Raw genomic sequence first — 13,241 nt, 5'->3', positions numbered from 1 at the left:
CCAAGGCCTCCAGCTGTTGCAAAACTCCAGATCCATGCACCTCCTTGTACATCTGGCTTTACTTGGGCACTAGGGAACTGGATCCAGGTCCTTAGGCTTTGCAGGCATGTGCCTTAATTGTTGAGCCATCTCTCCAGCCCCACAGGCTGGTTTTTTTTTTTTGTTTTGTTTTGTTTTTGTTAAGAGTAGAAACCATTGCCTGAGAAGTGCTCTAAAGAAGAGTTCTGGCTAAAAAAAAAAAAAAAGCCAGGCATGGTGGGGAGGCAGAGGCAGGAGAATCTCCGTGAGTTCTAAGCCACCCTGAGACTACAGAGTGAATCCCAGGACAGCCTGGGCTAGAGTGAGGCCCTGCCTTGAAAAACCAAAAAAAGAAAGAGAAAAAGAAAAGAAAAAGAAGAGTTTTGGGGAGCTAACTGGAGAGATTGGAAATAGAAAGCCTACTCTGTAACTTTTACTTTTTTAAAAAATTTACTTTAAAGACCTGAAAAATTAAAACTTGACAGAAAAAACCTAAACATTAAAGCTAGGTGTGGTGGCTCATGCCTTTAATCCTAGAAGCAAGAGGCTGAGGCAGGACAATCTTAGTGAGCTTGATTTTGGGCTCTGGTGCGAGGTGCAAAGCAAGGTGAATTATAAGGCTACCAACGGAGTTCTAGGCCAGCCTTGGCTAGCGTGAGACTCTGCATTACATTTTTTTTTTCAACAGAAAGAGCTAGTGAGGTGGTTGAGTAGTTAAAGGCACTTGCATGTAAGCCTGAGAGTCCAGATTCCATGCCAGTGCCAAATAAAGCTGGATGCCACGTGGCACACCCTCCTGGTAGCCCTGTGCCCCAGCGACAGTGGGAGGCAGGGCAAGAGAATGCAGATGCGCTCGGGCCACCTACACTGGTGCGCACACAGCAGCACAAGCGACATGGCAAGGGAGGCCGTGCCTCAAGCAAAGTGGAAGGAGAGACACACACTCAAGGGCGTCCTCAGATTTCCATGTACGTGCTTTGGCATATGTACTCACACACACAGCACACGCATACACACTGTAAGTAGCAACAGTAGTAATAAAACAGAAGAAGCCCTTAATCAAAATGTAGTAGAGAGGGCTGGAGAGATGGCTTAGTGGTTAAGGTGTTTGCCTGCAAAGCCAAAGGACCCAGGTTTGATTCCCTACAACCCACGTTAGCCAGGTGCACAAGGGGGGTCACCAAGTCTGGAGTTCGTTTGCAGTGGCTGGGGGCTCTGGTGCGCCCATTCTCTTTCTCTTTCTCCACCTCTCCCCTTTCTGTCAAATAAACAAATAAATAAATAAAATATTTTAAAATGTAGTAAAGAAACAGCAGTTTAAATTGTATAATGTTGGAACAGATGTTATCACTGGACTATAGAGGACAGTCCAGAGATGCTTAGGCTTATTAAGGAGAATAGTTCCGGATAGGGCTGTCACTTAAAACCAAAAGGGAAGGACGTGCTTACTGGTAAATGGCTGGGGTATAGTTGACCTGTGTATCGATAGGGCGGGGCTACATCACTAAGCTAAATAAACTCTTGATGGAATAAAGTGTGTTTCAACACTCATTAGTTCATTTGCTTAAATTAAATTGTGGTCCCTCCACAGTGTTGTAATAATTAAAAATGCAGATTCATCATTTTTATTTGAACATGTTAGAGTATACACCACAGTGTATTATGTTTTGTTGTGTTCAGTGACAGCTCTTGCTTTGGCTGTTTCTCCTTCAAGAGCACGTAATAGACCTGTCCCAAAGTGTGCTTCAGTAGAGCTAAATGTCTTCCAACAGTGTGTTGTGAGTATTATGGCACTGCTAAGTACAACATACTCTAACCAGCCAGGCGTGGTGGCGCACGCCTTTAATCCCTGCACTTGGGAGGCAGAGGTAGGAGGATCGCCGTGACTTTCAAGGCCACCCTGAGACTACATAGTGAATTTGAGGCCAGCCTACTACTGTAAATAAAAACCTGTAAACAGAACCCTCGTATTTTCCTGAATGAGATCAGAAGAGGTCTAGAACAAGGCATACCCATTTGGAGACAAGTTACGTCAGGCTTGACTGTTGTCCCACATTCTACGTTATTGTCATGCACCTGAGTCAGCTTAATTTTGTTCCCATTTCCACAAAACATTGGCCTTAGTTTAGCTTGAAATTAGGCTTTTTGATTAAATTCTTGAGAGTAGACTAGTTATTGCTAATTAATCACATACTGAGCCACCCATGGTGGCACACACAGGAAGATACCCACTATATCCATATACATAGATACTATATACATAGTTTAAGAACAGTCAAGGCTACATAATGAGACCCTGTCTTTAAAAAAAAAAAAAGGCAGCCAGGCATAGTGGCCCACACCGTTAATTCCAGCACATGGGAGGCTGAGGTAGGAGGATTGCTGTGAGTTTGAGGCCAGCCTCAGACCACATAGTGAATACCATGTCAGTTTAACTAGAGACCTTACCTTGAAAAACCAAAAAAAGAAAATGAAAGAAAGAAAAACCCATTGGGGGCTGGGGTTGTTCAGTGGTTAAACCCACTTGCTTATAAAGCCTGACTTCCCAGGTTTGATATCCCCATTACCCACCAAAATGGTACATGGCTGTGGAGTTTCTTTGTGGGGGCAAAAGGCCCTGGCACACCTCTCCTTCCTCCCACCTTCCCTCCTCTACTGCCTGCTTGCAAATACAAATACATACTTTTTGATTGAGGGCTAGATAAATAGCTGAGGGGTTAAAAGTACATGTTTGCAAAGCCTGCAGTCCTGAGTTCAATCCCCTAACACCCATGCAACACTGGACACAAAGTGACACATATTTCTGTTGTTTGTTTGCAGCAGCAACAGATCCTGGAGCATCCATACATAACACAAATAAATAAACACAAATTTTTAAGAAAACCTTTTAAAAATCAATGAAGTTGCTGGGTGTGATGGCGCACGTCGTTATTCCCAGCACTCAAGAGGCAGACGTAGAATCACTGAGTTTGAGGCTAGCCTGGAACTACAGAGTTCCAGGTCTGTCTGGGTTAGAGTGAAAAAATACCTTGAAGAAAACAAAAATAAAAAAAATCAATGAAGTCAAATTTAAAGTATTAAGTTGCCCTTGGTCCTTTTTCCTTGTGATCTTTTATAGTGAAAACAGAAGCAGCAGTCTGTATTGAGAGAGTAAACACTGCAGTGTCGGTTAACTTTGGCCACTGTTAGTTACACTTTCACTTTTTAAAATAATTTTTTCTTTTTACATTTTTATTTTTGGTTTTTTGAGGTAGGGTTTCACTCTAGCTCAGGCTGACCTGAAATTCACTGTGCATTTACTTAAGTTTTATTTATTTACTTGAGAGAGAGAGAGAGAATAGGCACATTAGGGCCTCCAGCCACTACAAACAAACTCCAGACGCTTGTGCCCCCTTGTACATCTGGCTTACATGGGTCCTGGAAAATCGAACCCAAGTCCTTTGGCTTTGCAGGCAGACACCTTAACCACTAAACCATCTCTGTAGCCCAAAATTTATTTATTTGAGAGAGAAGCAGAGAGACTGTGTGTGTGTGTGTGTGTGCGTGCATGCGTGCACACATTATTTGTATACACAGATATCCCAGGGCCTCTTGCCACTGTAGACATGTTGCAGACACGTGCCACTTTGCACATCTAGTTCTACATAGGTACTGCAGAGTTGAAGCTGGGCCTACAGACGTTACAAACAGGTGTCTTAACCACTAAACAGTCTTCCCAGTCCTGTTACTCTGTTCTTACTCACTTTTTTTCTTAAACTGTGCTGGCAGAAAATATATTCACTATTTTATTTTATTTGAGAGAAAGAGAGAGAATGGGCACACCAGGGCCTCCACCACTGCAAACAAACTTCAGACATACACACCACCCTGTGCCTCTGGCTTACGTGGGTCCTGGGGAATCGAATCTGGGTCCTTTGGCTTTGTAGACAAGTGTCTTAACTGCTCTGACATCTCTGCAGCCTTCTCATTCATTTCTTTTTTTTTTTTTTAATTTTTATTTATTTATTTATTTGAGAGTGACAGACACAGAGAAAAGGACAGATAGAGGGAGAGAGAGAGAATGGGCGCGCCAGGGCTTCCAGCCTCTGCAAACAAACTCCAGACGCGTGCGCCCCCTTGTGCATCTGGCTAACGTGGGATCTGGGGAACTGAGCCTCGAACCGGGGTCCTTAGGCTTCACAGGCAAGCGTTTAACCGCTAAGCCATCTCTACAGCCCTCATTCATTTCTTAACAGCAGTAAATAAATGGTCATTTAGAATGCCTTTTTTTTTTTTTTTTTTTTTGAGGCCGGGCCTCACTCTACCCATGGCTTACCTGGAATTCATCTCTGTAGTCTCAGGCTGGTCTCAAGCTCACAGTGTCTTCCTACTCTGCCTCCCAAGTGCTGGGATAAAGGTGTGTGCCAGTACTTACAACTTCAGAATGTTTTATCCTTCCAAAAGAGCAGGCAAGACAACTTTGAAAGGTGATTGAGCAGTGTGCTGCTGAACAGAAATGTGAGCCCAGAAAGCAGACACCTTTGCACCAGGCACACTCGTCTGCTGTTTTCATGCCTTCACTTTGTTCTGTTTTGCAGGCAGCGCAATCAGTGCTCATTTCTTTATTTGAACTCAATACCCCAGAGTTTACAATGTTATTAGGAGCTTTACCAAAAACTTTCCAAGATGGTGCTACCAAACTTCTTCATAATCACCTTCGAAATACTGGCAATGGAACTCAGGTATTCGTCACATAATTTTCTTGGCTACTGTAGTCTCTGATTGTTGAAGTAACAATAATTAAATAATTATTTCGACCTGATTTTCTTCTAGTATGTGATTTTTGTATTTGGTAACATTTCCTGATCAGAATTAGACACTGCCTTGAGAAGAATAGAGTCCCTTGGGCCTGTCATGTTGTGTTAGTGGGTGTAGATCAGGGGGTGGTAAGCTGGGCCTGTCATGTTGTGTTAGTGGGTGTAGATCAGGGGGCGGTAAGCAGTGGCCACAGTGTGAGTTAGGAAAGACACAGGTAAGCAGAACATGGGTAATGGCACCAGATTTGGAAGCTATTGGAACATTAGGATGTCACGTCTGGGGTTGGGAACATGGCTCAGAGGGTAGAGTGCTTACCTGACATGGCACAAAGCCCTGCGTTCCATCCCCAGAACCACATAAAACAGGACATAGTGGTGTACACCTTGGGAAATGGAGGCAGGAGGATAAGAAGTTCAAGGATATCTCAGCTATATAACAAGTTTGAGGCCAGTTTGAGCTGTGTGTAACAGGTTACATGTCTCAAAAAAAAACAGGCATGGAGGTGCACACCTTCAATCCTAGCACTCAACAGAGATAAGAGGATATTTTTGAAGGCTAGACAAATGGTTTAATTGTTAAGGCACTTGCCTGCAAAGCCTAAGGACCAAGGTTTGATTTCCCAAACACACATTAAGCCAGATGCACAAGGTGGCGCATGCGTCTGGAGTTTGCTTATAGGGGCTATAGGCCCTGGTGTGCCCATTCTTCACCTGCCTGCCTGCCTCTTTCTTTCTTTTTCTCTTAAATAAATAAACAAACAAACAAATAAATAAATCACATTTTCTTCTCAAGATGATTTAATCTTGATTTGAACCTAGCAAGGATCACATTTTCAAGCTGAACTAGTAAGTTTGAAGAGGGCAGGGCTTAGAGTTTTCAGGCATGTCTGCGTGTGTGCACGCATGCAAGATTTTGTTCTGAGGAAGTAAGGTCTGAGAAGTGAACACTCAAGTAAGATCCATAGATCTTAGATGTGGTTTCTATATAATACTTAAAGACTTGGACAAAGAGAGGAAGGCCATTGATAACAGATAAAGGAAAATGCAGATCAACTTGATGGCAGGCTTAAGGTAAAGTCTGAGGGTTGAAAATATCTGAGAAAAATTTCTTGTGAACCAAAATCACTTACCGTAAAAGAAGAGCATGATTGTTTCATTGAAAGTGAACAACGTAAAGTAGATTCAAGAGAAATAAAATTGGATCATTAGTAAGGTAGGAGGGAGGTAATTGGTTAAGTTGATGATCCTGATGAATCCCTGGGGAAAAGATTTTTCTCAAATATTATTTGAGAGAAGGAAGGAAGTAGAGAAAGGTAGGAGAAAAAGACTAAAGAGTTATATTTCTAAAAGGGTTCACTTTTCTCCCTGAAACCAGGCACAAGTGTGTGGCTGTGTAAAATAATGACCCATAAGTATGACTCTTTGATATGGTTCTGTTTCATTACTAAATTGCTTTCATAATGGCCTTTCAGGTGAACTTATTGCTAAAAGTTAATATTCATTTGACTTCCTTCCTCAGAGTTCCATGGGGAGTCCTTTGACAAGACCAACACCTAGATCACCAGCCAACTGGTCCAGTCCTCTCACTTCCCCTACCAATACATCCCAGAATACTTTATCTCCAAGGTAATGAAGTGATCATTTTCAATTGTGTTTAATTTAATTTAATTATAGCTAACCCTGTAAATGTTGATAATGTATGTTTTATGAAGAAATAGAGAAACTAAGCAGCATTTGTTTTCGTTAGCCACAGTCAGTTCTTAGAGTACTGTATAAAACCTTTCGTGATACGGTGTTCAGTGTCAGCAGCAAGGTTAGTTAAGAACTCATTGTTAGCGCTGTAGAGATGACTCAGTGGGTAAAATCAGAGTTTGATCTCCACCAGCCACATTAGAAAGCCTGCTGTGGCTACCCGGGCCTGTAACCAGCATGGCGGAGAGGGGCAGAGATGGGAGAATTTTGAGCCTCACTGGTCAGCCAGTCTAACCAAAAATCAGTGTGAACTCCAGGTTCAGTGAGTTCTTGTCTCAAAGAAATAAGGCAGAAGCATGATAGAGGAGTTTCCCCAGTGTTCTCCTCTGGCCCCTGTATCTGAGCACAATGGGGCATGCACATCTGCACATACATCACATGTATGCACCCAGGTATATATAAAAGAGTCCACATAATTAACATCTGTGTTCAGGACTGAAGACTCTACCTTTGTTTTGTTTATGACAGTGTCTCACATAGCCAATGCCATCCTCAGTATGCTATGTAGCCAAGGATAACCTTGAATGCTGGAGACTTCTGCCTCCACCTCCCAAGCACTGATTGTAGACTGGCCCCTGTAAATGGTTCATCTCCTCTGAGCAGTGCCGTTGTTCACCGGGGTTCACCAAGGGCCATGTGGGCTTCATGACTGCTGCTGGGCTGCGGCAGCACCAAACAGCCACAGGCCGCTCCTGCACAAATGTCCTCTGTATACAGGAGAGCTTGGTGTTTACCTAATTGTCATGTGCTATAAAATTTTTTTCCCCACCATTTAAATGTTAAGAAAAGCATTCTGGGGCTGGAGAGATGGCTTAGTAGTTAAGGTGCAAGTTCTAAGCTTAGAAGTCACCCATAGTTAACTGCTGTCTGGTTAATCAGGACATACTTTGTTTGTGTGTATGTATGGACACATGTATATACATGTGTCCATACATTTGTGTGTCCAGGTCCATCTTTACACGTGAAGGCCAAGAAGACAACCTCAGGTCTCATCCTCTAGAATACCATCCACCTTTTTTTTCTTTTTTGAGGCAAACCCAACAGTCTGGCCTTTTTTTGGCATTCCAGGGCCTCTAGCCACTGCAGTCAGATTCCAGATGTGTGGGCCTTCTTGTGTGCATGTGTGACCTTGCACGCTTGCATCACATTGTGTGTGTGGCTCACATGGTACCTAGAGAGCTGAACATGAATCCTTAGGCTTTGCAGGCAAGCACCTTAATCATTAAGCCATCTCTGCAGCCCCGTCCACCTTTTCTTGAGACAGGGTCTCAAGGTTACACCTCAGGGACCGTTGTCCCACCTCCCCACTCCTAAGAACACTGGCACAGGCTGCCACGCCCAACATAATGTGAACATTTTTGTTTGCTTTTTGTGTGTGTGTTTTCTCAAGTTAGTTATTTGCATATGTTTGTTGAGGGTAAGCTGGGCACCAGTGTCTCTTGCCACTACGAACAAGCTAACACCAGACTCTTAAACTACTTAAAAATTTTTATTTTTCTTTATTTTTCTTTCTTTATTTGAGAGAGAGAGTGAGGCAGAGAGAGAAAGCGGGTGCATCAGGGCCTCCAGCCAGTACAAGCGAACTCCAGATGCATGCGCCACCTTGTGCATCTGGCTTACTTGGGTACTAGGGAATTGAGCCAAGAATTGGGGTCCTTAGGTTTCACAGGCTAGCGCTTAACTGCTAAGCCATTTCTTCAACCCCTTAAACCACTTTAAAAAATTTTTTTTTTTTTTTAATTTTACCTTACACCACTTTTTTTTTTGTTTGTTTGGTTGGTTTTTCGAGGTAGGGTCTCGCATTGGTCCAGGCTGACCTGGAATTAACTATGAAGTCTCAGGGTGGACTCCAACTCACAGTGATCCTCCTACCTCTACCTCCTGAGTGTTGGGATTAAAGGCGTGCACTACCACTCCCAGCTCATTTTTTTGTGTGTTTTTTTAATTTCAAGATAGGGTCTTACTCTAGCCCATGCTGACCTGAAATTCACTATATAGTCTCAGGGTGGCCTTGAACTCACAGCAATCCTCCTACCTCTGCCTCCTGAGTCCTGGGATTAAAGGTGAGCGCCACCATACCTGGCTCTTACACCCCTTTTGCATCTGGTTTACTTATATGAGTTTCTTAGGAATCAAACCCAGGCTACAGGCTTTGCAAGCACGCACCTTTAATAGCTGAGCCACCTCCCCAGGCCAAGGAGAATGTGTTTAAAGGTACAAAGATGAAGTAGGTGTTGCACAGGGCTAATTAGGGGGTTTGTAGTTTAGCTATTTCTAGCCACCACCTGTTGTTTTTCTCATTGTGCCTGGGACTTTATATCCTTAAGCCTGTCTGTATAAATAGTCTGTGCAATATCTTCAGCCCTGATTCTGTTTTTCCTTTTTTTTTAAAGTGTCTGTGTTTGTTTATTTGCAAAGGGAAAGAAAGAATGAGAATGGATGCACCAGGGCCTCTAGCCACTGCAAACAAACTCCAGATGAATGTGCCACTTGATGCATCTGGTTTTACCTGGGTACTGGGGAATCAAACCTAGTTCGTTAGGCTTTGCAGGCCAGCACCTTAACCACTGAGTCATTTCTGTAGCCCTGTTTATATTACATCATTTTACTTGTTTGTGTTTGCTGATTTGATACAGGATCTCATGTAATCCAAGCTGGCCTAGAGCTTATGTGTAGTAGACGATGTCTTTCACTTCTCATCCCTCCTGCTTTTTCATCAGTTGCTGGGATTGCAGGAATATGTCACCATTTCTGGCCTATAGTGTTTATATATATATATATTTTTAATTTCTTTTAAGTTTTTATTTATTTATTTTAGAGAGCGAGAAAAAAGGCAGAGACTGGGAGGGAGAGAATAGGCGTGCCAGGGCCTCCAGCCACTGTAAACAAACTCCAGATGCATGCACCCCCTTGTGCATCTGGCTTATGTGGGTCCTGGAGAGTTGAGCCAGGATCTTTTGGCTTTGCAGGCAAATGCCTTAACCACTAAGCCATCTTTCCAGCTCCCATATTTTAAAATTATACATAAATAGCTGGATGTGGTGGCACATGCCTTTAATCCCAGCACTTGGGATGCAGAGGTAGGAAGATCTGTTTGAGTTCAAGGTCACCCTAAGACTACATAGTGAATTCTAGGTTAGCCTGGGCTAGAGTGGAATCTGGCCTCAAAAAAAAAACCTATGCATAAATAAAAGTTAGTAGCCAGGTATGGATAGCTCATTTATAATCCCAGCATTTGGAAGCCTGAGGAAAGAGGACTGCCATAAGTTCAAGGCCAGCATAGGCTACAAAGGGAGATCATGTCTCTGAAACTCAAAAAAAATTAAAAAAGAAGTAAAACTAGTTCTTTTTCACAGTGCATTTGATTATGACACGGAGAACATGAACTCTGAAGACATTTACAGCTCCCTGAGAGGTGTCACTGAGGCCATCCAGAACTTCAGCTTCCGCAGCCAAGAGGACATGAGTGAGCCATTGAAAAGGGATTCTAGAAAAGATGAGGGAGACTCAGTGAGTATTCTCATGTTCTGACATTGCAGGCTCTTTTTTATAACTTTATTTATTGAGCCAGGTATCGTGGTGCACACCTTTAATCCCAGCACTTGGGAGGCAGAAGTAGGAGGATCGCTGTGAGTTCAAGGCCACCCTGAGACTACATAGTGAATTCCAGGTCAGCTTGACCTAGAGTGAGATCTTAACCTCGAAAAACAAAAACAAACAAACAAAAATATTTATTTCAGAAAAAGAGAGAATGAGTGTGTCAGGGCCTTCAGCTGCTGCAAACAAGCTACAGGGATACATGCGCCACCTGTGCATCTGGCTTACGTGAGTCTTTGGGAATTGAACCTGGGCCCTTTGGGTTTGCAGGCAAACACCTGAACTGCTGAGTCATCTCTAAAGCCCTGCAGGCTCGTTCTTTTTCCATGATGGTATACCTTGTTTTGTTAGGTTTTTTCCTGTCGTTTTCACATGTAGTTGTCTAGGGACTGACCACTCTGTAAGCATTCAGCCACCTGCCAGCCAGTTTTAAGTATGAGATCTGCAGAACAAAGTTGTTGCTCTCAAGTTCCTTTGTGATTTCTATGTGAGGCAATTACTGAGGAATTTGGGGTTGGCATGTGCCATGCAGGTAGGTGAGTAATATTTTAGAGGAACGGAGGCCTGTGTCAGAAGGTGGTGTTTGTTTGAAGACTTAAATAAAGTCATTCACAATGTGGAGAGGAATTCTGTGAAAGAACTAGCAATTGCAAAGGTGGCCTGGAAGCTGAGGACTTGCGAAATAGCTGTGAAATTGGAGCATCATAGAAAGAAGGAGTGGAACGTGGGCCATGGCACATGGTGGTTAGTCATTTACCCAGAGTTCTGGTCATGTTAGGCAGGTGCCTTACCACTGGGTACACTTCCTGCCCTGAAGCATAACATTAATCTCATAAAATTTTACATTTGTTGCTGGGCGTGGTGGCGCACGCCTTTAATCCCAGCACTTGCGTGGCAGAGGTAGGAGGATCACCGTGAGTTCGAGGCCACCCTGAAACTACATAGTGATTCCAGGTCAGCCTGGGCTAGAGTGAAACCGTGCCTCAAAAAAACCAAAAAAATAAAATGAGTTGTGTTTCTGGGAGGTGGGGTGTGCCTCACCCGTGTCGAGAGCAGAGACCACGCGTGGGGGTGGTTCCCCCTTCCACTCAAGCGTGTCCTCGTTGCTCCTCGGGCTGCCTTCACCCGTGTGTGGCCGCAAGCTTCCAGGCGGTTCTTGTGTGTCCGCCTCTCGCTTCTCATCTTAGGCTCTCTGGGGTTACAGCTCATCCATCCCCCGCCATCCTCCCATCGCATGTGTGCCTGTGTGTATAGGCACCCCACCAGATACTTGTGTGTGTACGGGCACCCCACCAGGTACTTGTGTGCGTACGGGCACCCCACCAGATACTTGTGTGCGTACGGGCACCCCACCAGATACTTGTGTGCGTACGGGCACCCCACCAGATACTTGTGTGTATACGGGCACCCCACCAGATACTTGTGTGTATGGGCACCCCACCAGATACTTGTGTGCATACGGGCACCCCACCAGATACTTGTGTGTATACGGGCACCCCACCAGATACTTGTGTGTATATGGGCACCCCACCAGATACTTGTGTGTATATGGGCACCCCACCAGATACTTTGCTGCACTTGGTGAATTCCTTTCTTGTGGATGCCTTGGGAATTGAATCCAGGAGACAGTCTTGTAAGCAAGTGTCTTTAACCTCTCAGCCATCTTCCCAGCCTGCATTGTAGCTTTCACTTGACTTTTGGGGACCCAGACTCAGGTACTCGTACCTACACAGCCATCATTATGTCCACTCAGTCATTCTCTCAGCCCAACGTGGACATGCTGTTCCTTATTAATCATAGTGAAAGCGGTTGCATCATTTGTCTAAGTGGCTCCAGTTGAGAATGTCATGTCCTGCCTTTCTGACATATATAAGTGTTACTATTTAACTGGCTGCCTCTGCCATTGTACAAGATAGTTGTTTTGTGTTTTTATTAAGTAGAAACTTTGTACAAACACATGTTGTGTTGGTACCATCATTCCCTCCTTGATGCCCCCATTTCACTGAGGCCCCACCTCAGTGGGATTGCTGGTAATCCCCCTAGGGTTGTGGGTTGTGAACTGTGAGAAAAGCAGTCAGTCCTTGTGTGTGGAGGGGGCAGTGACTCTGGATATTCAAGATAGTTTTTATTCTGCTTCTTCTTGGACTTGTCTCTGGCAGCTTAGCTGTCTCTTAAAACAAACCACCCTTCTTTTCCCCCAGCTTGGTATTCAGAGCTGCAGACCATGGCACTGCTTTGTTATCTTTGCAGTGCTCCCTCTTTTGCCTTCCTGCCTCCCCCTCCCCTTGCTTGGCTTTTCTTATGCCTGCATGGTTGTCCTGCACTAGGAAAATCACTGGCAAGAACACAGTTTTACAGCCAGGAATGGTGGAACACACCTTTCATCACTGTACTCAGCAGACAGAGGCAGGAAAATTGCCTTGAGTTTGAGGCCAGGCTGGAACTACAGAGTGAGTTCCTGGTCAGCCTGGGCCAGACCAAGACCTGCCTCCAAAAAAACAAATGAGGGGACTGGTGAAATGGCTTAGTGGTTAAGGCATTTGCCTGTGAAGCCTAAGGACCCCAGTTCGATTCCCTAGGACTCATGTAAGCCAGATGCACAAAAGGGCACATGCGTCTGTAATTCGCTTGCAGTGGCTAAAGGCCCTGGCACAACCATTCTCATTTTCTCTCCCCCCCCCCCCACAATAAAATTTTTTTTAAAAAAGAAACAAACAAAACAAAATACCATTTTTCCACCCAGCTCTGAGTTCCCTGTCTTGAAAGCTACATGTGGTAACAACAGCAAGTTAGTAAGAATCCCTGTATCAATGACACTTGGGTTTTTCTGTTTTTTCTCCAAACACAGCATGGTAAAGGTGCAATTTCAAATAGTGGATTCTCTAAGTGTGTTCAAATTCCTGAGCTTGGCAGGTAGTGCCTAATCAAGTGGTTCTTAGTAAGCACCAGTGACTTCATTAGAAAAATAGGAGTGTTACTTCCTGCCTTAAAAAATTATGCCAGATGTGGTTGCTCACTTCTCCAATCCCCAGTACTTGGGGAGGCTGAGGTAGGAGGATCATTATGAGTTTGAGGTCA

At 44.1% G+C, this 13,241-nt stretch overlaps 1 protein-coding gene across 40 annotated transcripts in view; it reads left to right on the top strand.

Moving 5' to 3' along the window:
• Clasp2 (cytoplasmic linker associated protein 2) overlaps positions 1-13,241 on the top strand; it is a 208,582-nt gene that overhangs the window by 168,102 nt on the left and 27,239 nt on the right. For all 40 annotated transcript variants that reach the window (XM_045136851.1, XM_045136845.1, XM_045136850.1 and 37 more), the window contains 3 exons: positions 4,596-4,739; positions 6,334-6,440; positions 9,923-10,076. In XM_045136851.1, the coding sequence (XP_044992786.1) occupies positions 4,596-4,739; positions 6,334-6,440; positions 9,923-10,076 (405 nt within the window). The remainder of the gene's footprint in view (positions 1-4,595; positions 4,740-6,333; positions 6,441-9,922; positions 10,077-13,241) is intronic.

This window comes from Jaculus jaculus, chromosome 17, assembly GCF_020740685.1.
Source record: "Jaculus jaculus isolate mJacJac1 chromosome 17, mJacJac1.mat.Y.cur, whole genome shotgun sequence".
Lineage (NCBI taxonomy): Eukaryota > Metazoa > Chordata > Mammalia > Rodentia > Dipodidae > Jaculus > Jaculus jaculus.
The sequence above is the reverse complement of the archived record's forward strand: the minus strand, read 5'-3'. Positions and strand labels throughout refer to the sequence as shown.